General features: G+C 38.1%; 1 protein-coding gene across 2 annotated transcripts in view; it reads right to left on the reverse strand.

Moving 5' to 3' along the window:
• Nucleotides 1–1768: 1768 nt before the first annotated feature.
• MEGF9 (multiple EGF like domains 9) overlaps nt 1769–24981 on the reverse strand; it is an 85199-nt gene continuing 61986 nt past the window's right edge. Inside the window, exons 3-6 of one of the 2 annotated variants that reach the window (XM_021691148.2) lie at nt 16803–16942; nt 8085–8228; nt 7259–7528; nt 1769–5470 (exon numbers count right to left, since the gene is read on the reverse strand). In XM_021691148.2, coding sequence (XP_021546823.1) covers nt 5022–5470; nt 7259–7528; nt 8085–8228; nt 16803–16942 — 1003 coding nt within the window. In that variant the 3' untranslated portion in view covers nt 1769–5021. Of the gene's footprint in view, nt 5474–7258; nt 7529–8084; nt 8229–16802; nt 16943–24981 lie in introns of both variants that reach the window. The other variant, XM_021691147.2, reaches the window with a different exon arrangement.

Genomic DNA, 24981 nt, shown 5'->3' on the forward strand with positions numbered 1-24981 from the left:
CCATTAAACACCACTGAGCTTTGTCAAAATACAGGATCTTCAAGGGTACCTCAAAATAATAAAAAGATGTACGCTCATTGCAGGTTGTCTAATAAACACATAGAACATTGTTCCCTTCAGATTTATACTGAAGAAAGAAAATTTTTTATATGTATGAAAAAGAAATTCAAGAGGAAAAATTTTTTCTTTAAAATTTTCATGGAAATCCCAATGAATCTCATAGGGGACAGGCAAAAGCACAAACAAGGTTATATGTTAATAAATGCTCCCCCCATCCCAGGGTGTTTTGTTTTGTTCTAAGAGGGGGAATCTTATGGCATTTTTTTTTCCTAAGTGGAAAAACATTATTTAAAAGAAGTTAAAACAAAAAGCATGGTCAATAAGTGAAGGGTTCAAAGATTTTCATGAAGTGGTTTGAAAATAAATGCTCTGTGACATATATTAAAAGACTTCCAACAAATCTGACCACATAAAAAAAGTAAAACAACAGGGGCGCCTGGGTGGCTCAGTTGGTTGAGCGACTGCCTTCGGCCCAGGTCATGATCCTGGAGTCCCTGGATCGAGTCCCGCATCGGGCTCCCTGCTCAGCAAGGAGCCTGCTTCTCCCTCTAACCCTCCCCCCTCTCATGTACTCTCTCTCTCTCATTCTCGCTCTCTCAAATAAATAAATAAATCTTTAAAAAAAAAAAAAAAAAAAAAAGTAAAACAACAAATCTACAATAGGTACAAATTATATACATTTATTTTTTTAATAATTTTAAATAACACTCTTGTATAAATTCTTTTCATATATTCAAATCATACACAAATTTAGAAATGCATCATGAAGCCTAGTACAGCATATATAGGAGACACGTTTTTAAAATTTGTGTTAGAATTTTAGTGACATACAGACGAGTTTAATGTTTCAGAAACATTCCCTAGTCACTTGGGCTGACAGGTAATGCAGGACAGAGTGCTTGGGCCTAGCATGAGAACTCAGCTGCAGATCATTTGGCTCTGGGCTACCGTGGCTCACGTTGTCGCCCCGGCTGCAGTGATTGCATATGCAGAAGTAACACGTAAGGGAGGCTCCCATTTGCCTTTGAAAAAACATCATTCAACCACTGCCATTTTAACGATCCATAACCTTCAGTCCATTTGACGTTTTTGACGTCTTGAACCAGTGTGTTCTTCCCGCTTTTTCCCTTGGCATAGTCACTGGCTCAGGGTTAAAGAGGAAAATTGCCACTAACCTTCTGTCACTCCCCTGCACACACCAAACTCCTGTTAGTTCTCAAACCCCCTACTGTCCAAGAAGATCATAATGGATCATAAGGCCAGAAATGCTTTCCTTGCTCTAACAGGTTACACTGGGTCGATTTTACTTCTCTGAACTTTTTGTTGGAGAGCTTTCCTTGAGATGCATATCTTCAACTCCTATCCACATACCTCAAAGTATAAGAACCAGGGAATGTTCATCACAAGTGCTGTTACGTTCACCGTGTGTCCTACAGAAAACAGAGGACCACGGTGAAGGATCTAATAACCCCGTCCCAACTGAGGCTCTTAGGAAGACGTACTATTGCTTTAGCTCTCTGCCTCCAAAACAGCACGAGAAGGGCTAAATGTCCGGAAGGCACTCGCTGACCAAAATGAACTAGCAGGGCAGTGAGTATTGCTTTAATGACCAGTTTTCTGGGGGACGTTAGGGCTAGAGAGTAGCCATATAATCTGACACTGTACAAATCCTCTCCCCCCAGATCTCTCTCCTCCCATCCCACATCTGCTCTGTTCTCTCTTAAAATGCAGGTACCCCTCAGAGTAGTAACACATCAAATCCATAGGACCTTAGTATAAGTGAGCTTTAGTTTTTATTACCATTTTTCCCTATACCTGGAGAAATTCCATTAATAAGAGACATCTGGGAGCTTGACGGTGCAGGGAAGGAGAGGAAAGTAAGGGAGGACAGACATAGTTAACAACAGCACCTAGGGCATCTGTCAGAAATGCATCAGGGCTTATGAAAATGAATGAATGAAGATACAATTATCACTTAATAGCAGTATTTGTCATTTATCAGTAAGACTCACACTAGCCTTATTTGAAAATAAACACATTTCTAATCCTTATTTAGAAATTCCTCCAATATTATCTTTCTGAAGGACTGATGGGATCCCAGTGCCGAACGCCATGGTTCATAGGGATCCTGCCTTCAGAGGAATGAATATTGTGTAATGCATATTCCCTCTAGTTTCCTAGTCTGATTTTGCTGGCAGATCACTTCATGATTGATTTAAATTCTAGAGCAAAATTATCTCCCCCAGCAAAAAGCAGGGGGCATTGAAGAATATTGTTTAAAACAAATTCCAAGACCTTAATTTTTTTTTCCACGGGGAAGAATTAAGAACATGACCTAGGAGCTGTTAGTCGGTGCTTAGAGGTTAACGTTCCTTGTGATACGATGTCTGCAATATCTCTTAAGGTCTGTTTCAAAAAGTCTCTATATGGCCAGAATGTGGACGATTTGGCTTTGGCTCTTAGACCCCGACAAACACTCATGCTTTCTCTATTGGGTTAACTTCTACTTAACGAATGTTTCTTCTTCACCACCTTCAATCCGTCACGTTGAAGGGCTGGCAATCTGGGAGAAAGGCAGGTGTGTCAGTTTGCACACTTCTTTGGAACTGTGCAGTGTTCGGTCTGTACGGGCAAAGGCGGCAGCTGTGGGGAAAGCACATTTTCCCTCCCCGCTTGGGAGGATTCGTTCACGTTAATGAAGCACAAATTGGTGGTTTTGTCGTCTTATCACCAATACTAGCTTCAGATAGTAATCCTCCTGCGTCCTTTCCACAAACTCCTTCCCAGCTGTATGGTCCTGAACTGTACCTTGTACTTACAGAAGTTAGAAACAGTCCCAGACAGGACTCTTCCTCCCAGCCTTCTTTGTCTGGGGCTAGGCAGTTTCCACATTAGCATATAGTTGAGAGAACGTGTGCTTCAATTAGGAGGCCTGATTCCAAGCCTAATAATGACACACTGTATAGCCTTGAACAAGACATTTAACCTCATCTATAAAATGGGGACAATAATTACTTCCTCAGGGGGCTATGATGAGGAACAGAGGACACATATATGGAAAGGTGCTCTGTGAACTGCAAAGGGCTATAGCCATATTCACTGATTTTAATATAATGTAATGCCACGTAACCTCTATTCTCATGAGCAACGGCCAAATATTCGGAGCACCCCAGGTTACCAGAAGTAGGTATTTGTCTGTCCATCCTCCAGAACATCATCTCTAAAACCTGAGAAGACTGAGGGGTCTCCTATAGAGGGATGACCAAATTCCAGGTTTTTCTTGGGGGAAGTTAGGCAAGGCTGTCAACTTGGATGTCCTAGGTCTGATCTAATAAATCCTTGCTTTTTTTTTCTAACCACTTGACAGTTTGCCATTCCTCCTAATAAATATCTATATTTGACTTCTGGCTGCTTTTCCTGGCTTGCTTAACCCACAATCTGTCAATATCGTAACAGATGAGAGCAACAGTATGTGGCCTCTAGGGAAAATCTGTGTCTATAAGCAAGGACTAACTGTACCCACCCACCTCCAGAGCTACCCTCTAACCGGACAAGAACACGGCAGAACTGTAGCTCTGCAGGAAGATGGTATACACCTCGTGGAGTCTGGATGATAAGCTATGTTCAAATGTAGAAGGTGTTTTTTTTGGAGGGGGATGGAGGAAGAATATAAATATTTCACAGGCATGAAAACAGGGGATCCCAAGTGATACGATGGCTTTTCTTTTGGAACTAAAATATTTCTCATTCCTTTGGAAGACTATCTTCTACATTTAGAGACATTTTTTTTTTCGTGAGGATACGTTGTACATTAATCTATGTAAAATATGTAGACCGGCTAACATCTAATCGGGGGAGTGCTTTGGAGAGCCCAGCCTCTATCCCAGCTTAACGATCAATTGCTTAAAAATCTATTGCTTGAATCTACAATAAGTCAGAGAACATATAACTCTATTTTGAGACTGAGAAAGGGAAAGAAAGGTTAGAAACATTCAACCTCTTATAAATTTCAACAGTGTCCAAAGAGGGACTAAAAATGACTGATGGTCACCAGAGTCCCAGCTCTAGCAATATTGCCATCTATGTTACTCTATTTTAACCAATCCCCATATTTTCTTTTTACAACACCATTAACTGCTGTACAAATAAATTCTAGATGATAAAATATGACATGATTTTTTTTTACAAATAGATACAAATACAATGTTGACCAGATATGCTACATTAACTATATACACCTTATTTCTCTAGAGGCAGGAAGAGGCCTTATTTTTAGACAATGTACCATTTACAATGAGACCCTAAGGAGGACCATCAGCTTCCTGCTCCCAGATGTTGCCTTCCTCTTTCTACCATTAGAAGCTTATTCTGTGCTTTGATCCTATCATTGAGCAAGAATTTGGGAAGGAAAAATCAAGCTTTTCTAAAGATCTTCTTGAGACTTTTCTGCCCCTTTTCAAAAACAGTCGAGTTTATTGTGATACAGCCCAGACGTTAAGCTTTCTTCGGTGATGCCTTTTAGCACAGTAAAAAGAATATCATCCCTGACTCTCCTTTTAAACAAGGTGTCTCAGGAATGGAGATGAAAAGTCTTCCAGCAGTCCTTCCCCCTCCACTTCCATCTTGTTTCCGCTGGTTTGGTGAACACTTCCCCAGGAGTCTGTTCGGAGGTCAGAGTAGATGTGGGCTGCACTGCAGGGTTCAGCCTTTCTATACTCCCATGTAGTTTGGTACAAAAATATACTTTACCACAAGTCCTTATTGACAGCGACTGTTTCAGGTCTTCATGGGGGAAACTAAGAGTAATGGGCTAAGTGCATTACAAATTTGTACCTAAAAATTTCAGGTGCACTCTATGCCTTTGCTTTCTCAGCAAACTACCCAGGCTTCATCTGGCCCAGGAGATGATGTGGTCTTAGTGAGCACTGTGGTCTAACAATCCAGACAACGGGTCTAGCTCCTTAGGCTTTGTAGTTATGTATGGGTGTTGTCAGGGTCAGTTGCCCGTTGGGAGCTACTTCATTACCATCATCTTCCAAGAGTCCTGACACATCTGCATTGGGAATGCTGTCATGGTAGCTGCTGAAACTGATATTGTCTTCTTTCAGCTCGATGGTCCAAAAGGGGGCATTGAGTTTCCGGTTTTGGTACTCCCGGTACATATAGACAGCCCCCACAAATCCCATCAGCAGCACCACCACAATGATGATGACTGTCAAAATGATGATGTTAAACTGGGTCCATGAAACATCAGCTAATGCTGATGTGCTGTTTTCAGCAGAGCTTACTGAAAAGATAGTCTGCAGGATTGTGGGGGTAAATGTACTATTTATAACAGGGGTGGGCACTGATGTGGTCAAAGAGGCATTGGAAACCAAAATGGTAGAACCTTCAGGTGTTGGAACAATAACTTCTGAAAATAAAAACAGAGAATGAAATGTAAAAGACAAAATTATCTAGTTTTAAGAAACAATAAAAGAAATACACATGGGAGTGGAAGTTGATATGGGATGTTGACATGATATTCTGCTTTAAGGTAATGCAAGTTAAAAATAATTTTTAAAGAAATATAGTGAAAAGGATCAAGGTCTAGAAAGCTAGATTATTACATCCATGGCTGTTCTCCAAAATGTATAATATTAAAATCTTTGGGAACATTCTAATGTTGGAGTTTCCTATCCTTCTTGACTCTGGGATAGATTCATACATCTTCCTGCAAAGGCAGTAAATATGTCACACTGAGTCCTGAATCACTTGGTTAAAAGTGACAGGGATAAAAAGGAAATCATCTGAACTAAAATCAGTTCAACATGTCTGATGGCATTTCATAAGGGTGAAATTCTCTTCAAAGGAGGCAAAAACAGAATAAGGAAAATTGTATTTCTAGTTACTTCTGAAAAACACAATTTAAATATCCAAAGTTGATGTCAGCCAAGAGAAAACACAGCCTTCCTTTAATCATATGTGTAGTAATTCTTCCTTTGTGTAATATCATGTATTAATTATGAAATCATATTATGATTTCATAATTAAAGTGCTAATGCAGCACAGCTGAGTAGAAATACCAACCTGTGTGGCCATAGATAAGTAAGTGAATCTTGTTAACACTGAGGCTCCCCATCTGTAAAATGGGAATGGTAATAGGTACTTTGTGGAGTTTCTGGGGAGGGTTAGCTGAGATAATGCGCAATGGAACATTACCGCATGTAATGTTCCCAGGGCGTGGCCCATCGTAGGCACTTGGTAAAATGGCTTCTGTTGTTGTCACTCTAATTCGTCACCACAGCCAGACACATTAATCTATCCCCAAAAGAGGCATGTTTTACATTACCTAGTAACTAATAAGAAAAATCACCACAATCCTGTCAGCTAAGCATGGACGAAGCATGCCTCCAAACGGAAAAGGGAAGTGAGTGACAGGATCTCCAGGCTAGTGACAGGGTTCAGTGTCGTCTTCTAGCCTCGATCACAAGAGAATAAGGATATCAAGAAAATGGCAGAGGGACGACACTTGCCATAGACCATCAGCCCAGTATTCAGCATCTGTCAGAATATCAAAGAGTGGTTTCTAGAAGAGGATGGTCTAATCACTCTGTGACCCAATAAAGCCTGAATATCCCTAACTCATCCTGAATTTCTAATCATTAATTTTTATCTAAACCTTTACTGACCTTTCCTGCAAGAAACATTTTGCCCATATGAGTAACTTTTTCTTTTAAAAGTCAAAAGGAATATCATTACTCTTTCCTCCATCCCACATGGGAAAACTCTGGCCCGAAGTTAGGACAGATGCCACGGTGGACTCTTGTTTCTCAGCTGGAACTTCCAACCAGATTACAGGACCCTACTTCCAACGACCTTGGATGGTCACTGGAAGTGATGAGAATATAGGAAGCAAAGGATAAAAGAAATGATAGGACTTTTAAATCATTAACATAAAAATGAAAATAGATGAAGAGAAAATGTGGGAAGCCTGCAATGACTTTGTCGTGGGCCTCAGATTTCTGGAGTTGACTCTGGAGCAGCAGGAGAGCAGGAGGAATAGAAGGAGATCCCTTTAGGCAAATATCTATCAAAATCTATTTCCAGAAAACTCCTCTGGTGGGATCGGAAGGTTTTATAAAGCTAAAAGTGGCTGTTCTGAACGTTTCACTGCTAGGCTTAGATATTAAATGTACCACCGTAGGTGAAGTGTTACCTTTCTTGATGCAATTTCCCTCGAGGTCTTGGACAAAGCCTTCTAGGCAGTTCTCACACCAAAACCCAGTGGTGTTATGGAGGCAGCTGATGCATTCGCCACTCTCGGGCTTGCAGATCTTTGGAGCTGTAATTGGGTCCACGTGGCCATGGCATTGGCACTTGGTGCAGATGCTGTCAGAATTGTAATAGCCATTTTCACACGTGTTGCAATTCCGGCCCGTGTAACCCTCTTTACACTGGACACACTTAGGTTCCAATTCACCCAATTCTAAAAGGGAGAAAACACAAAAGAGACTCAGTACAGCCTCAAGCTACAGTGAAAAATGCAAACCAACTACTAGTCGTCAAACTGGTTTTTAAACCCTCCCTACTATCTCTTCTCAAACTTAAAGAGACTAATGATCTATACCTTATTTCTTAATTCTTAATTGTCCAGTTAATTGTAAAAATGATGGGGCCCTCCAGAGAATCTCTGCAGGTGGGGAACAAAAGAAATACGCTTACTCAAGGAATATGAATAATTGTAATGACGAGGCACTCATAACTTTTTTATTTTATTGCTTCTTTAGTCGTGACAGATGGAATAAACAAGATTTTAACAAAAACTTCCTCATCTCTCCCTCGAGTCTCATTTCATATATGTATTTGGATCTGGTTGCAAATCTGTAGAAAGAAAAACCTTTGCTGTTTTTATAACTCCCTTTCACCTACTCACTCCACTCTCCTCTTGGCCCAGAACTTCATTTATCAACGCACTTGATATCAATTGATAGCTGATTGCCTGGTGTTTCCTCTCAAAGTGAAGAATTAGAGGAAGGCCTTACCTATGACACAGCTGCCTGTTGATGTCACTGCTGAACACGGGCAGCGAAGACATTCCTTCGTGGCACCAGGACTCTGATAAAATCCTTCTTTGCATTCTTCACAGTGATCCCCTTTGCTATTTTCCTGGCAGTTTAAACAAGCACCTAAAAGAAGCAAATTTTTTTAAGAAGTTCAAGATTTACTCTGAAAGCACAATACCGTTAAACAAATCATACATGCAAACAAAAGACTTTACAAGTTCACCAGAAGAAGTGGTCCGACAGGAATTAGATAGAGTTCAGTTTCTACCCCATCTTATCTCTACATTGGCCACGTCTGTGAGGTCCGTGTCCCCTTCTATATTGTAAACTCTGGGGAAAGGCTGGGTACATGAGTAGAGTAGCAATAAGCCCAGGTGATGGTTGACTACATACAGAAAGCAGGCCAACTATTTTCAAATTAAAAATAAAAACAATCTAAAGACCTTCTTAAGAAAGAATAAATTATATACTATTTTCATAGTTGGGCTACTATAGTTAAAAAAGTGAACTAGACCTATATGTATGAACATGCATAAATCTTGAAAACAATGTTGATTGAAAAAAAGCAAATTGCAGAATGATACAAAACAGATGGAGAGTACTTACTTATTTTGTAAAATTTTATTTTTTTTAAAGATTTTATTTATTTATTTATTTAATTGACAGAGAGAGAGAGAGACAGTGAGAGAGGGAACACAAGCAGGGGGAGTGGGAGAGGGAGAAGCAGGCTTCCCCACCCCCGAGCAGGGAGCCCGATGCGGGGCTCAATCCCAGGACCCTGGGATCATGACCTGAGCTGAAGGCAGTCACTTAACCAACTGAGCTACCCAGGCGCCCCTACCTTGTAAAATTTTAAAAACCATCCTAAACAATACTAAGCAAATGGATACAGAATACACTAAGCAAATGGGTACATACATATGATACGCAATAAAAATCAAATATGGACTGAGGGGGCATAGGAAAATTTTACGCTCTGCTTATCTTTGTGGAGGGAAGGAGAAAAACGAGACTAGGGAAAAAGAGAGGACTCCAACTGTATTTGAAATTTTCTATTTCAAATATATAACTATATATAATATGTATAAATATTAGGCAAAATACCAAAACATTAATATTTATTGATTCTAGGTGTAGGTACATGAGTATGCGTTATATTATTCTCCATACATTTTCATATTAAAAAATTTCAAGATAAAAGTAAAAGCAATTAATTAATAGGAGCGCCTGGCTGGCTCAGTCAGTAGAACATGTGACTCTTGATCTCTGGGTTGTGAATTTGAGCTCCATGTTGGGTGTAGAGATTACTAAAAAAATAAACAAATAAAAACTTAAAAATAAAAACAATTAGTAGAGAAATGAAAAGGAAGGAGGAGAGCAAAGGATGTGTTTTGTAGTACTGCTCCTGTGGTACCCTATTAGTAAAGATATTGTGCAGGCACTGAAGCAGCATAGTGTCTGAAAACAGAAAATGAAAAAGTGCAGTGTAATTAACACCCCTTCTTTAAGGGGCCATAGAGACGCACAGGGACTCTTCAAACTGCTATTACAGGAATAAGGGAGAAAATGTGACATAGAAACCTAAGACAATGAAATTTTACATGATAAGCGAAACACCATTCAATGCTGAAACTATTCATAAACAGTTGTATTTGATTTCTTTTCCTTATGAGTGAAATATTTGAGAAAAAGGGGAGAGAGACTGAGGCTGTGAAATAAAATGGTCTGACAACTGGGGCAAAATCTGAAAAACCAAATAATGACAGTGTTATTAACACACATGGCACACCTCAGTTCTTAAGTAATTACAACAGAATTCTCCCAAACTTCATGAACTGACGGGGAAAGACAGGTTCAAAAATGTATTACCTGAACACTTAACTTTGAACTAAATCAAACTCACATGCAAATGTCGCTTTCAATCATATAATTTTTTTAAAGATTTTATTTCTAAGTAATCTCTATACCCAACATGGGGCTTGAACTCATGACCCCAAGATCGAGAGTCACACGCTCTACTGACTGAGCCAGCCAGGCGCCCCAATCATATAACTTTTTAAGGCCTGTTAGTGTTAATGATACTTTTCACATATGTAACAAAGTAGTAGTATATCCTCATACAATGATAAACACATTAGGTACTGATATCTTTCCAGATCTTTTTATATTCTGATGCCTCTTTAGCTATGTATCTTTGTGACAATAAAAAGAGCTAAAAAATACATACTAAGAAACTGCAAACTGCGGATTCTGGCTCTACAAATAAGATAATCTTTTGTTGTTTGTTTGGGGGGGTGGGGGGGGAGAAAGAGAGAGAATCTAAAGCAGGCTCCATGCCCAGCAAGGAGCCTAATGCAGGGCTCGATCTCACAACCCTGAGATCATGACTTGTGCCAAAATCAAGAGTTGGACACTTAACCGACTGAGCTACCCAGGGGCCCCAACAAATAAGATAATCTTAAATGTTAAAGTGTTCTGCAGTTTGGAAAAATCAAAACCTGCATTATGTGTAAAATCTGGCCACCTGCTCGCCCCCTGGTAAAAATGTGCAACGGAAATAATTTTTAAGAAAACAAGTTCTGATAAAGTCCTGAACTTTCAAAATATCTCAAAAATGTTAATAGTCCTCTAACAGAATAAGGATGTTCGGGGAAAGATGTGTTCCAAGAACATGCCATTTGCATGTGACTAATGTGGCAAGAACAGGTCATATTGCTATTCTTATTTAAAAATGATAAATATATATACAGTCAATATTGTGCTTCTACAATGCTATTGGGCTTACATGCTTATTGTTTGGGGGCTTTTTACTATTTTAGATAAGATATCAAGCCTTGGTGCTTATCACAATATCATTCTGTTCTATTAAACCATTTATATTAGAATATAAATTTTTCTAAGAAATTATAAAATTTATAATAATTAAACACTTTTTTTCAGGAGAATCTATTTCCATTTGTTTTATGCCATACCTTACAATGAGAAGTCAATGAGAAAAAAATAACCCTGTGTGGTAAATATGTTTTCTCAAAAGGAAAGATGAAAACTTTACTCAAAAGGGAAGATGAAAACAAGTCTAATAATAAGACTCATTACTCTACACTGCTTCAAAAATAGCATGCACCTGGAACACAGCCACTGAGAAAGAAAATTCATAAATTACAGACAGACAGACATAAACACAGCAGAGTGCTAACAGTAGCTGTGAGGGCAACAGTCCTTCTGGTTTCTCCCCTCTACTTTTCACGCGTCTCTGGTATGCATGTATCCTTTTTTTATTGTCTTGATTTTTTTCCTGATTACAAAGCTAATACATTATAAACTCTATTGCATGTGTATTATAAAAATGTTTTAAGAACTCAAGCAAGTTTAAAACATTTCATGAGAAACTTGGAGGAAATGTTTTTATAATAACAATAAAGATCATAACCTTTCAAATCCACATCCAGTAGGAACTGATGGTGTGGATTTACCTTTCTAACAGCTTATAGCTCCTCTCTGGGAGGCAAGAGAGCATAAGAAAACTGGTACAGTATTTAATGTCAGATCTGAGTCCCACTCCCAGCAGATCACTTACCAGTGATGGGACCTTCGGGAAATAACTTCTCTGGCTCTCACTTTTCTAATCTGTAAAGTGCAATAATTCTTGGGCTAATAATTTAACGTAACGTGAATATTTCAAAGGGCGAAAAACTATTCCATAAGACAAATGTTTTCTCTTTATGTTTTAATTTCCTCATCTATAAATTAAGAAAGTTGCACTAGATGAAATCTAAATTCCCATTAAAATCTAAAAGGTCGGGGCCTCTCTTTTATGATAAGAGATATGTATAAATTAGCTAAAGTTTAACTTTATTATACTCTGCCTGGAACCTCCCAAAATACAACAATACTGTCTTGAAATTCACATTCTCTTTGCTGAAAGATGGCCAAAGGAGCAGACTACCAGTTGGAAAAAAAAAAAAAAAGGAATGAGTGTTTTCTGAAGATGATCTCATCATGCTCGCTGGCTAGGCGGCAAACCAATCTGGTAGGGGTAACCAAGAAAGCAACCAGTCAAAGAAAAGAATGCCGGGCTCGTTTCCAACCAAATTCAAGACAACGCTTTGAAAACATAAATCGCCACCTGTAAAAAGCCTTGTCCTTATTTATTTTGCCATTTCATAGTTTATATATAAACCTGTCAGAAATACAGCAATGTGCTTTGTTGTGGGAAGAAATGCCTGATCCTCCCTACAGGGCAGAAGGCAAACTTTAACCTGTCAAAAAGAAAGCAAGCCAAGCCTAAGTGAACAAGGGAGAGTAAAAGAAGATAAGGTCAGAGAGAAAGGCAGGCGCCAGAAAATGTAAAGTCATGCAGGCTATAGAAAGAAGTCTGAATCTTATTCCAAGAGGGATGGGAAGCCATCCGAGGGTTTAAGCATGGGAATGACATGATGTGGTTTTACATTTTAAAAAGATCACTCTGATTGTTCTGTGGAGACTGGACTGTGGTGGGGTGGGGCTCTGGGGTGAGAGGACGAGAGGAGGTAAGAGGAGATCAGAGAGTATCACAGTAGTTCAGAGAGATGACGGGCTTGGACAAGGATGACAGTAACAAAGGTCATAAACAGTGGTCAGATTCACGGTGTATTTTGAATGCTGGGCTGATAGAACTTGCTGATGGACTGGCTATTTGCAGTGAGGAAAAGAAAGGAACCAAATATGACTCCTAGGCATTTGGACTGAGCAACTGGCTGAATGGTGTCAGTCACCAAAATGAAGAACCCTAGGAGTAAGGCAGGCTTGGCTTACAGGGTAGAGAGTTGTTTTGGATGTCTTAGGGTTCTGATGCCAGTTGAGGTGTTCAGACTAAGATGTCCAATGGACTATTGGATCTTTGAGTGTGAGGATCAAGGGAGAAATGTAAATCTGGTAGTTAGTCCAGACGTAGATGGCATTTTAAATTAAATCCAGGGGACTGAATAAGATCACTTAGGGGACAGTACAAATGAAGAAGACAAACATGTAAGATTTATTTATTTTAGAAAGAGAGAGAGAGAGCATGTACACGGTGGGGGGGAGGTGCAGAGGGAGAGGGAAAGAATCCTCAAACAGATTCCCCACTGAGTGTGGAGCATGACACAGGGCTCGATCCCAGGATCTTAAAATCATAAGCTGAACTGAAACCAAGAGTGTGACGTTTAACCGACTGAGCCACCCAGGTGCCCCAAGAGAAGCAAAAATAAATAAATCTTCTAAAAAAAAAAAAAAAGAAGAAGAAGTACACCATGTGAACATAAAGTTCTAGTTTGAAAAAATAATAGTCTTCCCACCTCCATTTTAAAGTAAATATATACTCAATAAATAAAATCTAGAAAATATGGGAAAGTAGAAGAAAAAAAATTACCATAAGAAATCTGTCACTAAGATTTTGAATACTTTTCCTTGAAAACTTTCCTTATATATATAAGTTTAAGTTTTGCTTTTCAAATAGTCTAAATATATGGCCATGTCATTTCATGCCCTGCTTTTTTCACTCTCTTATGTTGTTATATATACCACTCTTTAAAAATTTTTAATGACAGTTTAATAGTGGCCGTTTATTGATTACACATAATGAGCCAGGCACTGTATTAAAGACTTTATAAATATATTGCACTGAATCATTACAACAACCCATTAGACAGTTACTGTTATTATCTGCATTTCTAGGCGAAGAAACAGGCTACGTAATTTGGCCAAAGTCAAGTCAAGATTGCACTTGCCGTGCTCTTAACCACATACTACGTAGGTAACATAATTGGCTTCATTCTCTGTGGATAGAAATAGGGTTATCTAATTTTTTAGAATTATAACTACCACTTTAGTAAGCCTCTTTGAACACAAAGCTTTTTATGAATTTAGAATTATTTCCTCAGAATAGATTTCTGGAAACAGAATTACTGGATCAAGGAGGTATTCTGAAGACTCCGATACATATTGTGAAACTGTTTTCCAAAATGTTTTTCCCCAATATATTTTATCACAAAAAGGTTACTTTAAAATCTGTTTCATCTAAAACACAAAGTCTAGAAGACTTACAGAAAGGGGAAACGTAGGGACCGTGAAAACATAGTAAGTGGCCACCAGAGGGCAGCCGTATCACAGCGTTGTTGAAAAAAAATCTTTGAGACAAAAGGAAAGGCTGATTATATATTAAGCTTGCAGGTTTCAATCAAGTGCTTGCATCCCTTCATGTTGAATTCCACTTTTATTATATTTCCAAACAGAGAAACCATCTATTTCTCTTATTACTAGCTGCTTTTAGAAGTCGTAACCATGGAAAGGATATCTTTTGCCTTAAATTATCTCGAGCAAGGACAGGTTGGGATTTACTTGACGTTAAAGACATCTACTTCCTTGCTGCAAGGACAACTGGCAGTGAGAGCCAGCAGTGTAGACCGCTTTCTTACTGTACAAGACCTGGGGAGAAATGTAAATCAACTCAGTATGATGAAGCATTCCTGTCCTTAACCAGGATTGAAATTTATCTTTCCTCTGTGTGTTCTTTCATTCATTTGTTCATTTACCTAACAGATATTTAGTGAGTACTGACTGTGTGCCAAGCTCCGTACTAGAGATTGTGTACAATGATGAACAAAACTGATATTGCCCCTGTTCTCATGGAACTTACAATATAGTGAGTAAGCCACACATGACTCATAATCATAAATAAATACATAATTATAAACTATGGTAGGTACTGTGACAAAAAATACAAGCGCGTATGACAGGGCATAGTTGGGAATTGTCATTCAGCCTGGAATATCAGGAACTGCTTTCCAATGTAGTAAACTTTAATTGAAGGCCTGAAGGAAAAATAATGACTTAATAAGGTAAAGGGGCTAGCGGTGGGATAGTGGATATTAGAAAGACCATTCTAGGCAGAGGAAAGATCATGTATGTAAACCTTAGGACAAGGAAAGATAGCTTGTTTTACGGCTAGAAGCCAGTATCACTGGATCGCAGGCAGTGGAGAAAAAAAATAGCACAAGTGAGAACCGGTAAGTAGCCAGGGACCTGATCACATAACAGAAAAAATTAACACGATTTCTCCTAAATCAATTTTTTTCACCATGGACTAGAGGAGTAAAATGAAGAATTTCAAATACTGTCCAGAGTACTTTCAATTTCAAGTACTCTGCTACCCTGCTCTCATAAAAACACTTGTACTTGTCAGACTAGTTTGTCCTGACTTTTCTGTTGGGGAAAAAAAGATTTCCAAGGAAGGATTTCTAATCCTTACATTTAGGAAAACTGACCATCGGAAGAGTTCATTGTCTTTAGCTTTTAATAGTTTGTCTCGATATGGTCTTCTTTGTTTTATACTGCCTGGGGTTTGCTGAGCTTTTGGAATCGGTGGGCTGATGTCTTTCACTAGTTTGGAAAATTCTTGGCCATTATCTCTTCAAATTTTGCTTCTGCCCCAATCTCTCTCTCCTTTCTTTCTGAGTCTCCAATTACATTTATGTTAGTCTTTTTGGCTGTGTCCTACATGTCTTTTTTGCTCTGTTCTTTCCATTGCATTTTTTTCCCTCTGTGCTTCAGTTGGATATTTTTAACTGAGCTGTATTCAAGTCTACTCATCTTATCTTCACTGTGAATAATCTTTTGTGAAACCCATGCAATGAGTTATTCATTTCAGATGCTGTATTTTTCAGTTCTAGACTGACCTTTTGATTTTTTTACAGATTCCAATTCTCTTGAAATTTGCCTTTTTACCTGTTTTCTGGGTTTTCCTCTATTTCCTTAAAGCACTAATTTTAGTTATTTTAAAGGCATCGTTTGCTAACTCTAACATCTGGATCATCTGTGGGTCTGCTTCCATTGTTTCTTTTTTCTCTTTATTATTGGTCACATTTTCCCTCCTCAGCATTGTCTGGTATTTTTGATTGCATGCCAGATGCAATGTATAAAAGAACCACAGATGACTCCTCTTTTCTCTGTTAGGCAGATATAATGAGAGAATCGCCTCAATCCAATTCAAAATTGAGATGGGTTGGTGATGGACTGCAATTTTAGTATGAATCAGTTCACCTTTGGTTCATCACTATTTCCTCGTCATGGCCCTCTAATGCTTTTGATTAAGAGCCTAGCATCCCTGAGTCTCCTCAGCCCTGAAAGACTACAACAGACTCAGTACTGCCCTTTGGTGGTTTCAGCGCAGGTCCCACTCCACACACTTCAGAACCTAGCAATGTCTTGAGAGAGAGATGGTAGTATATGGTAGCAGAGCCCCTTTCGAAAGGGATTTTGTCTCCCAAGCACCACAAGACTGAGAGACTTCTTTATACCTATTGGCCAGCCTCTCCTCTCTTGCACAATCAGCTAATGTCCTGTGAGAAAACTGGCTTTGTGTTTAGAGCTCTTCTAGCTTCCAATCCATCATACAAGTCCCAAACAACTGCCAAAAACTCTTCTTGTATCTCTCTCCTCAAGAAGAATTCCTTTGCTTGGGCTAAATCTGCTCCTTAGGCTATGACCAGAATCAGCAAATGTCCCCTGGAAATAAAATGGTTGACGATCATCCACTTACTTAGGAAGAGTTCTACCCTTTCTGGAATTTTAGTTCATATAGTCTTCTTTGCTTCCATAGTTCTCCAACCAAGATGATTTTTGAAATTTGTGAAAAGAACAAAAGACTAATTACATGACAAAGTTAAGGAAAGCACGTACCTGTGAGGGCATCACAACTGGCAGACCGATTATTACATTGGCAGGGCAAGCAGCCACTCTTACTAAAGTCATAATATCCATCTTGGCATTGATCACATGTAGAGCTGGTGACACCCACTTTGCACTGGCATTTCCCAGAACTGCAAATAAAAGCAAAGACAATGAACAAAAGTAAATGAGTTTGAAAGTTTTGTTGCCTAACATCCCATCATAGATGATCTTAATGTAGAAATAGTCTCAACTAGATTCTAATTACTAGAATCATTGTGATTTTTTTTTTTGCATTGTAAGTTGAACAACTTCATGACTACAAACATTCAATTGACATACGAACACTAATCATTTGTGACAATTTAATCTTCTGCACTTAGGTAGTTTAAAATAATTGATAATGGAGCCATGGAGAACATAAGTCCCCAGTGCTTAGAAATCTCTGTTTACTAAGCAGTGGGGCACAGAACTGGTACCACTGCTACATCTCATTCCTGGATCATTCCACAGTTTCATCAGCATCCACCCTGCCCAATATGGAGAAGAGAAGAAACTCCACCTAGTCTTCATCCAACCTAGCTTCTGGCTGAAGAATATGAAGACCAAGATCTTAATCAATGTGTCAGTTAATATCCACTTAGATGCTGGAAATGATATAATTTTCTACTTTAGGTCCAGGCTGTATTAAAATCATATTTCTGGTAATTAAACTGGAATTCACAATTAAGTAAATATGACTATAAGGGGGACCTCTATTGCTTTCTGGATTAAATCCATATAAAACTCTAGATTGTCAACCCAAAAAGAAGTCTAAAATCTAAAGTAAGAAAAAGAGGGGTGCCTGGCTGGCTCAGTCAGTAGAGCGTGTGTCTCTGATCTTGGGGTTGTAGGTTCGAGCCCATGTTGGGTATAGAGATTACTTAAAAATAAAATCTTTAGGGGCACCTGGGTGGCTCAGTCATTAAGCGTCTGCCTTCAGCTCAGGTCATGATCCCAGGGTCCTGGGATCGAGCCCCGCATCGGGCTCCCTGCTCCGCGGGAGGCCTGCTTCTCCCTCTCCCACTCGCCCTGCTTGTGTTCCGTCTCTCTCTCTGATAAATAAAATCTTTAAAAAATAATAAAATAAAATCTTTAAAAACAAAGAAAGGAAGAAAAATATTTTATTTAACAATGTGACTCTTCTTTATATGCTTATTCTGAACCTGAAATTTTTAGACTTCACCTGAGCATATCACGGCACCAGTCATATTGGATGGGAGACAATTTAAGGTAAAACTGCTTTTCAATATAATATTTTTTAGAGATTCAGCTCCTAATAATGAGCCCCCATGGAACTGATAATTTTAGTTCAAGAACCCAAGCTCATTATTAATACTTACACAGCTTCTACACATATCAGTTAAAGTAATCCCCTTCTAATTCCCGTATTCCAATTTCTACAATAAAAACAGAAGTTCCAAATTTGAGAGTTACTGGAATTTTCAGTTGAACTCTGCAGAACAGAAGTAAAGCAACTTTCAACCATGTGTATTTTTGTAGTATACCAACCTAAGGATTTTATTTTATTTTATTTTTTGAGATATGCCTCTCTTTTTCATCAGCATCCCCTGGGCTAAATAATGAGGTCTATATCCTCCATCCCTAAAAACTATTTCAGCAGCTAGAGTCAACGTTTACTTCTCTCTCCCCCTTACAGTTCTCTGCACTATCCCAGGCTATGCCAAAAAGGAGTGGAAAAGTAGAAAAACAGTTCAACATGGAATATTTTTAGGGCTTAACTCAAACAAAATCAGTCCAGAAGGGAAAGGAAGGCAGGCTTCTGTAAATAATATATACTTTACATATTTCAAAGTCTTGTATCCTGAGCAGCCACCCATAGACCTCTGTATTCCTATCTTGAAGCTGTCTAGTATAGTAGGGTACGCAGTTGCTTGACTAACAAGCAGTTCTGCAGAAAACGTAAAACAGAGCCATCTGAAAGCAGCAGTGTTGCTGTTGTTGATGCTGAAGACAGTAATGAAACACCACTTACTGAGGGCCTATGTCAGTAAATATGCATATGCTCTCTAATCCTCAAAATAATCCTACTAAGTGAAGTCCTAATCCTCGTTTTACTATTGAAGGAAATCAGAGAGGTTAAAGTTATTGTCCACACCTAGTAAGTCAGGCTGATTTATACAAAGCCAGATTTTTCCTACTATACCATGGCACCTACCACTCCCTAAATCTGAATCTAAATTTGCACAAGAAATTTGCATGCCAAATAACTTGATACCTACTTCGGTATCAAGCTTCATTCGGTAGATTCCAAGAACCACAATTCACCATTTATTTAGGTTCTCGCCCCAGTGAGCTGTTTCTGCCTTGCCCAGAATAAACTCCACCTAAGAAAAGTGGTCTCTTTTCTTACTGCCAGTAAATCTCAGGTCTTCCTTAACAAAAGCTAAGAGTTCTCACTGCTTGAAGAGAAACTGCAGCCTAGCCACGTCCAAGGTTCCCAGAGATGCAAGCCCAAATATTTTGATGCTTAGTTAAAATTTGTACTGATCATAGTGAAGATGAGCCTTGATTTTAAACATGCAACAGAAATGTACATTACCAAGCATGTCTCTTAAGTAACTTCACAAAAAAATAAATAAATAAAATAAAACGAAAAAGCCCAATACACATAAGCTCATGTAGTCTTACACAAGAATATCCCAAGGTACTTAAAAATCTAGCAAAGTAAATCTGTATTCATCAAATATGAAATTCAGGAATATGTTATTACTGAACAAGAGGGAACTAGTCAACCTAAGTCTCACTGAACTGTCAGAAAATTATAAAGGATATAATTGCCTTCCCAAGAATTGCTAACATTTTATTAGCCAATTTCTAAGGCTTTTAAAATGTTAATCAAAATATGCTTGCTCCTCATTTCTCTATTGGCAGATTATTCGGTAAACAGAAAAATAGTTACTTTTAATGACAGTGTTTGCCAAACTCACCAACCTACAAGAAAAGGATATTATCTTGGAATACCTAATCACTTCATAATATCTCATAATCATAATATAGTCAGTGTTCTCAAAGTAGTTGCTATTCCTGGAAGTGGACTTTCCCTTCATAATTCTGCTCTGCATACTCAAAAGACTGATTTAAGCAGGCATCTTTCTCCCTGGAGAATACGTTCCTTAGTTGCTGATGTAAAAATAAAAACCCCACAAGTGGCTTTATGAATCCTGATAAAGTGATTGACTAGTCTAGATAGCATGCTTCACTTTTCCTGGGCAGATTTTAAAACAGCAGGGAAGGAGGTGCTTTCTCTCCCCGTCTTTTTTTTTTAAATACAGCAAAGAGTGGTGAAGTTTGCTGTGAGGCCGCACTAACAGTGCTCTCCATGTTACACGTGGCCCATCGCCAACTTGGGCATGTGTAAGAATTAAATCACTCAGCAAATATCAAGCTCTCCCTGTGTGACTTATTTTACAGAATAAAGCCTTTACAACACCCCTTTTCATGGTCTCCCTCTGTTAAAGATTGTTGAATGCTTTTTGAAGCAAAGGTCAATGATATAAATGCAATGAAATCAAAGACAGAAAAAAAAAAGTCCTGTTAACAGACCACTTAATGCTTATCCATAGGTTTGAAATGAAAGAACCAAAGACTCATAGCTTCATATCTGGAAAATAAGGGTACAAAACTAGATTTTGAACAGAAGTCAGAAATCTATACTACTGAGATCAACTAAGATAAGCTAATATAGAATTTGCTCATCTGGTGTCACTTTTTATAGACATGAGTTAGTTACTAGGAGAATTATATCAGAAAGAAGAATATAGAGTTATTTATAAAGGAAGCATAAGTATTGTGCAACTAAGCCATACTAAGCATAATGAAGTATATAGTATACATTTCTTAAATTATCCCAAATAGGATTCTCAGATTTTCTTAAGGTGTCAGGGGCTTAGTTATAGAATTTATCACACTCCTAAGTGTGAACCACTATTATAAGGTTTGAACACTTAAAAAATGATCTCTTAAGGGGTACTTGGCTGGCTCAGTCAGAAGAGCATGCAACTCTTGATCTCAGGGTCGTGAGTTCAAGCCCCACATTGGGTGTAGCGATTACTTAAATAAATAAAACTTTTAAAAAACTATCTCTTAAAACATGAATAATATATTTTCTGACATGAAGTCATTAATTTTTCAAAAGGGAATTCAATGCTGTATCACATTTCAAGATATGGTACATATTTATGTCATACAAGTACTAAACAAAATGTCTTTTTAAAGGTTCTGATCTTTTTAGATGAGTAGATGGAGAATCTCCAGAATTTCCATTATTTTATAACAGCATTGACTAGGGTGGGAAGGGTGGAACACAGGAAGGAAGGTATCAGGGTCTATGGAAAATTCATAGCCTAAGGAGACAGAGAGCTTGGTTCATATTCCAGGTCTGCTAGTAACTAGCTGGGACCAAGTGCTTATTCAATCTTAGACTCAGCATTCTCATTTGTAAAATGAAGACAATTATACCAAACTTTGTAGGATTACTGTGAAAATTAAAGATTACATACCCAGGGTACTCAGCATAGCATCTGGCATGTAATCAATACCCAAGAATAAAAGAATTATGAAGATGATGACAGTAATCCTAGATCTTGAATTTTTTCTGAGAATTATAAAGAAAATGGGCTGGACTCTAACAGGCAAAGGCAGACAAGGCTGTTATTTACTTTTAAAATTCTGTTAACAAACCTAGAGAAATTGCAAGAATTTATGGGGGTAATTTCTAGTTTGGAGCAAAAAGGTGGCTAGGAAAAGAGAGCATATTATGAAAACCTGGTAGAAATGGTTTGGGGGGGGGGAATTCTAAAATTGAGAAGGGAGGGACACCTGGGTGACTCAGTCGGTTAAGCATCTGACTTCGGCTGGGGTCCTGATCTCGGAGTCCTCTCGGAGTCTGGGATTGAGCCCTGTGTTGGGCTCCATGCTTAGTGGCGGGGGAGGGGGGGATCTGCTTGTCCCTCCCCCTCTCCCTTGGCCCCCTCCCCCCACTCATGTGTGCACTCACTCTCTCTCAAATGAATGACTAAAATCTTTAAAAAAAATTTTTAAAAATAATAAAATTGAGAAGGGAAAGGATCTGCAAAGCCTACATAACGTGGGACCTAAATCAGTGAGACCTGATGTGTTTTTGTACAAACTAGCTAATTTATTTAATTTTTTTCTAAGTTGTCAAATGCCCTAGCATGTTTTGTGTTATCAAAAACATTGTCTATTTTCTTCCTAAGAGTTATAAGATATAAATGACATGTGCATGGCATATCTTTAGATATCATGTTATCAATCAGAACTTAAGAAATCATAGAACAACTAAAAAGATACAGTTTTAATTAGGGGAAATTAATTTATTTATGGTTATTCAGAAGCCTTGCTTTTCCTCCTTTCTTCTTCCTCACACAGTTTACATGTTGGCACTCTGACATGGAAAGAACAAGAAACGGAAAAAATGGATAATTAGAGGTATCAATTTTTTTCTTCTATCTTGTCTTTAATAGCTAACAACAATTTAGTGCAGGGACACCTGGGTGGCTCGGTCAGTTAAGCTCTGCCTTTGGCTCAGGTCATGATCTCAGGGTCCAGGGATTGAGTCCTGTGTCGTCGGCAGGGAGCTTGCTTTTCCTTCTCCCTCTGCCATTCCCCCTGCTTGTGCTCTCTCGCTCACTGTCTCTCTCTCTCTCAAATCAATAAATAAAAATCTTTAAAAAAATAATAAAAACAATTTAGTGTAGAAAGAAATTAAAGCACTAGTTAAAACAGTATGAAATTAACAGAAAATTGCTGATTATAAGCTTTCTCAATATATTAAAAATAATATTAAAAGGAAGCTGGAAAAAGTTGTTCTAGCTAGAAAAAAAGTCTTTACATGGGAAAACAAAGAAAATGAAAAGTTATTAGCAATTCTTTTTTTTTAACTTCATATTTGTGTCATGGTTTTGTAAAGGTAGTAAAAATAGTTTCTCTTTTTGGTTATGAAAGAAACTCAGTAATTGGAAATTTTGGCAAAAGACCATCTGCATTTAGCATTCCTCTGTCTTTCTACAGTCATGGAAAAGACCATTATGCAATGAGCAAAGCTCCTTTGCTGGAGGAGAAAAAAAAAGATAGCTTTATTGTTGAAAACATTGGGCTATTATACTAAACATTCCTTGTATTTTTGCGGGCAAATAGTCTAAAATATTCTTAGAGGAAATCCATATTCAGACAGAAATTCTTAATACTCAAAAAGGGTATTGCCTAAGCGCAAAAATATTTTCTGGTAGCTGATCTTACCAAAATCAAATTTAAAAGCTTATTTGAAAAGTCAGAAATAAAACTTAATGGCAAAAATATAAAAAGTGTCATATTTCCAGAGCCATAACTTGGGGAGGCTTAACTTAATTCAACTAGGAAAATTATTTCTTGTTTCCTTCAATTTTTTAATGGAATAAATACGGCCATAAGAATACTCAAACCCACACAATTACTCCATTATTTGAGAGATTTCTGCATTTTAAAAGTCATTTTGAAAAGAGAAAAAAGAAAAAGCATGTCCCAATAGCATCTTCTTTAAAAGAAGATGCTCCTCAAATATGTTAACATTGTATTCTTTTGTAACCATTGTAAAAGGTTTGCTTAATGAAAGGGTAATTAAAAAAAAAAAAAAATTTTTTTTTAATTTAAATTCCAGTTAGTTAACATACAGTGTAATATTAGTTTCAGGTGAAGAATTTAGTGATTCGACACTTCCGTACAACACCCAGTGCTCATCACAAGTGTACTTCTTAATACCCATCACCTGTTTCACCCTTCCCCCCACCTCCCCTCTGGTAACCATCAGTTTGTTCTCTATAGTTAAGAGTCTGTTTCTTGGTTTGCTTCTCTCTCTCTCTCTTTTCCCTTTGCTCATTTGTTTTGTTTCTTAAATTTCACATATGAATGAAATCATATGGTATTTGTCTTTCTCTGATTGACTTATTTCACTTAGCATAATACTCTCTAGCTCCATCTATGTTGTTGCGAATGGCAAGAGTTCATTCTTTTTGATGGCTGAATAATATTCCACTGCATGTGTGTGTGTGTGTGTATATGTGTGTGTATACACACACATATACATACACACCACATCTCCTTTATCCATTAGTCAATCAATACACACACACATACATACACACCACATCTCCTTTATCCATTAATCAATCAATGGACACTTGGGCTCTTTTCATAATTTGGCTATTGTAGATAATGCTGCTATAAACATCAGGGCAGGGGCGCCTGGATGGTTCAGATGGTTGAGCGTCTGCCTTCAGCTCAGGTCATGATCCCACGGTCCTGGATCAAGCCCCACATTGGGCTCCCTGCTCAGTGGGGAGCCTGCTTCTCCCTCTCCCTCTGCTGTTCCCTCTGCTTTTGCTCCCTCACTCTGTCAAACAGATAAATATTTAAAAAAATAAAATAAAGTTAAGCCTTGCTGAGGCTCTAGCATGTCCATCTTTAAATAAATAAATAAATAAACAAAAAAACTAACATTGGGGTGCAGGCATCCCTTTGAATTAGTTACTTTTGTATTCTTTGGGTAAATACCTAAGCAATTACTGGGTTGTAGAGTAGTTCTATTTTCAACTTTTTGAGGGAATTCCATCCTGTTTTCTGGAGTGGCTGCACCAGTTTGCACTCCCACCAACAGTGCAAGAGGGTGCCCCTTTCTCTACATCCTTGCCAACACCTGCTGTTTCTTGTGTTGTTGATTTTAGCCATTCTGACTGGTGTGAGGTGATATCTTATTGTAGTTTTCATTTATATTTCCCTGATGAGGAGTGATGTTGAGCATCTTTTCATGTGTCTGCTGGCCATCTCTATGTCTTCTTTGGAAAAATGTCTATTCATGTCTTCTGCCCATTTTTTAATTGGATTATTTGGTTTTTGGGTGTTGAGTTTTATACATTCTTTATATATTTGGGATACTAACCTGAAAGGGTAATTATTAATACCTGATCTGTGTACATGCTGTGTTCCAAAAATTGACTTAACTTGTAGTGCCTAGAATTTAGAACTCATTTTCTCAGAAATGACAGCAGAAGTGGTGGCTTAGTTTCCAAATGAGCAAACAAAAACCTGTTTACCTCAAAATGTTGATACTGACAGTGCTAAGGCCCAAGTCCTT

This window comes from Neomonachus schauinslandi, chromosome 13, assembly GCF_002201575.2.
Source record: "Neomonachus schauinslandi chromosome 13, ASM220157v2, whole genome shotgun sequence".
NCBI lineage: Eukaryota > Metazoa > Chordata > Mammalia > Carnivora > Phocidae > Neomonachus > Neomonachus schauinslandi.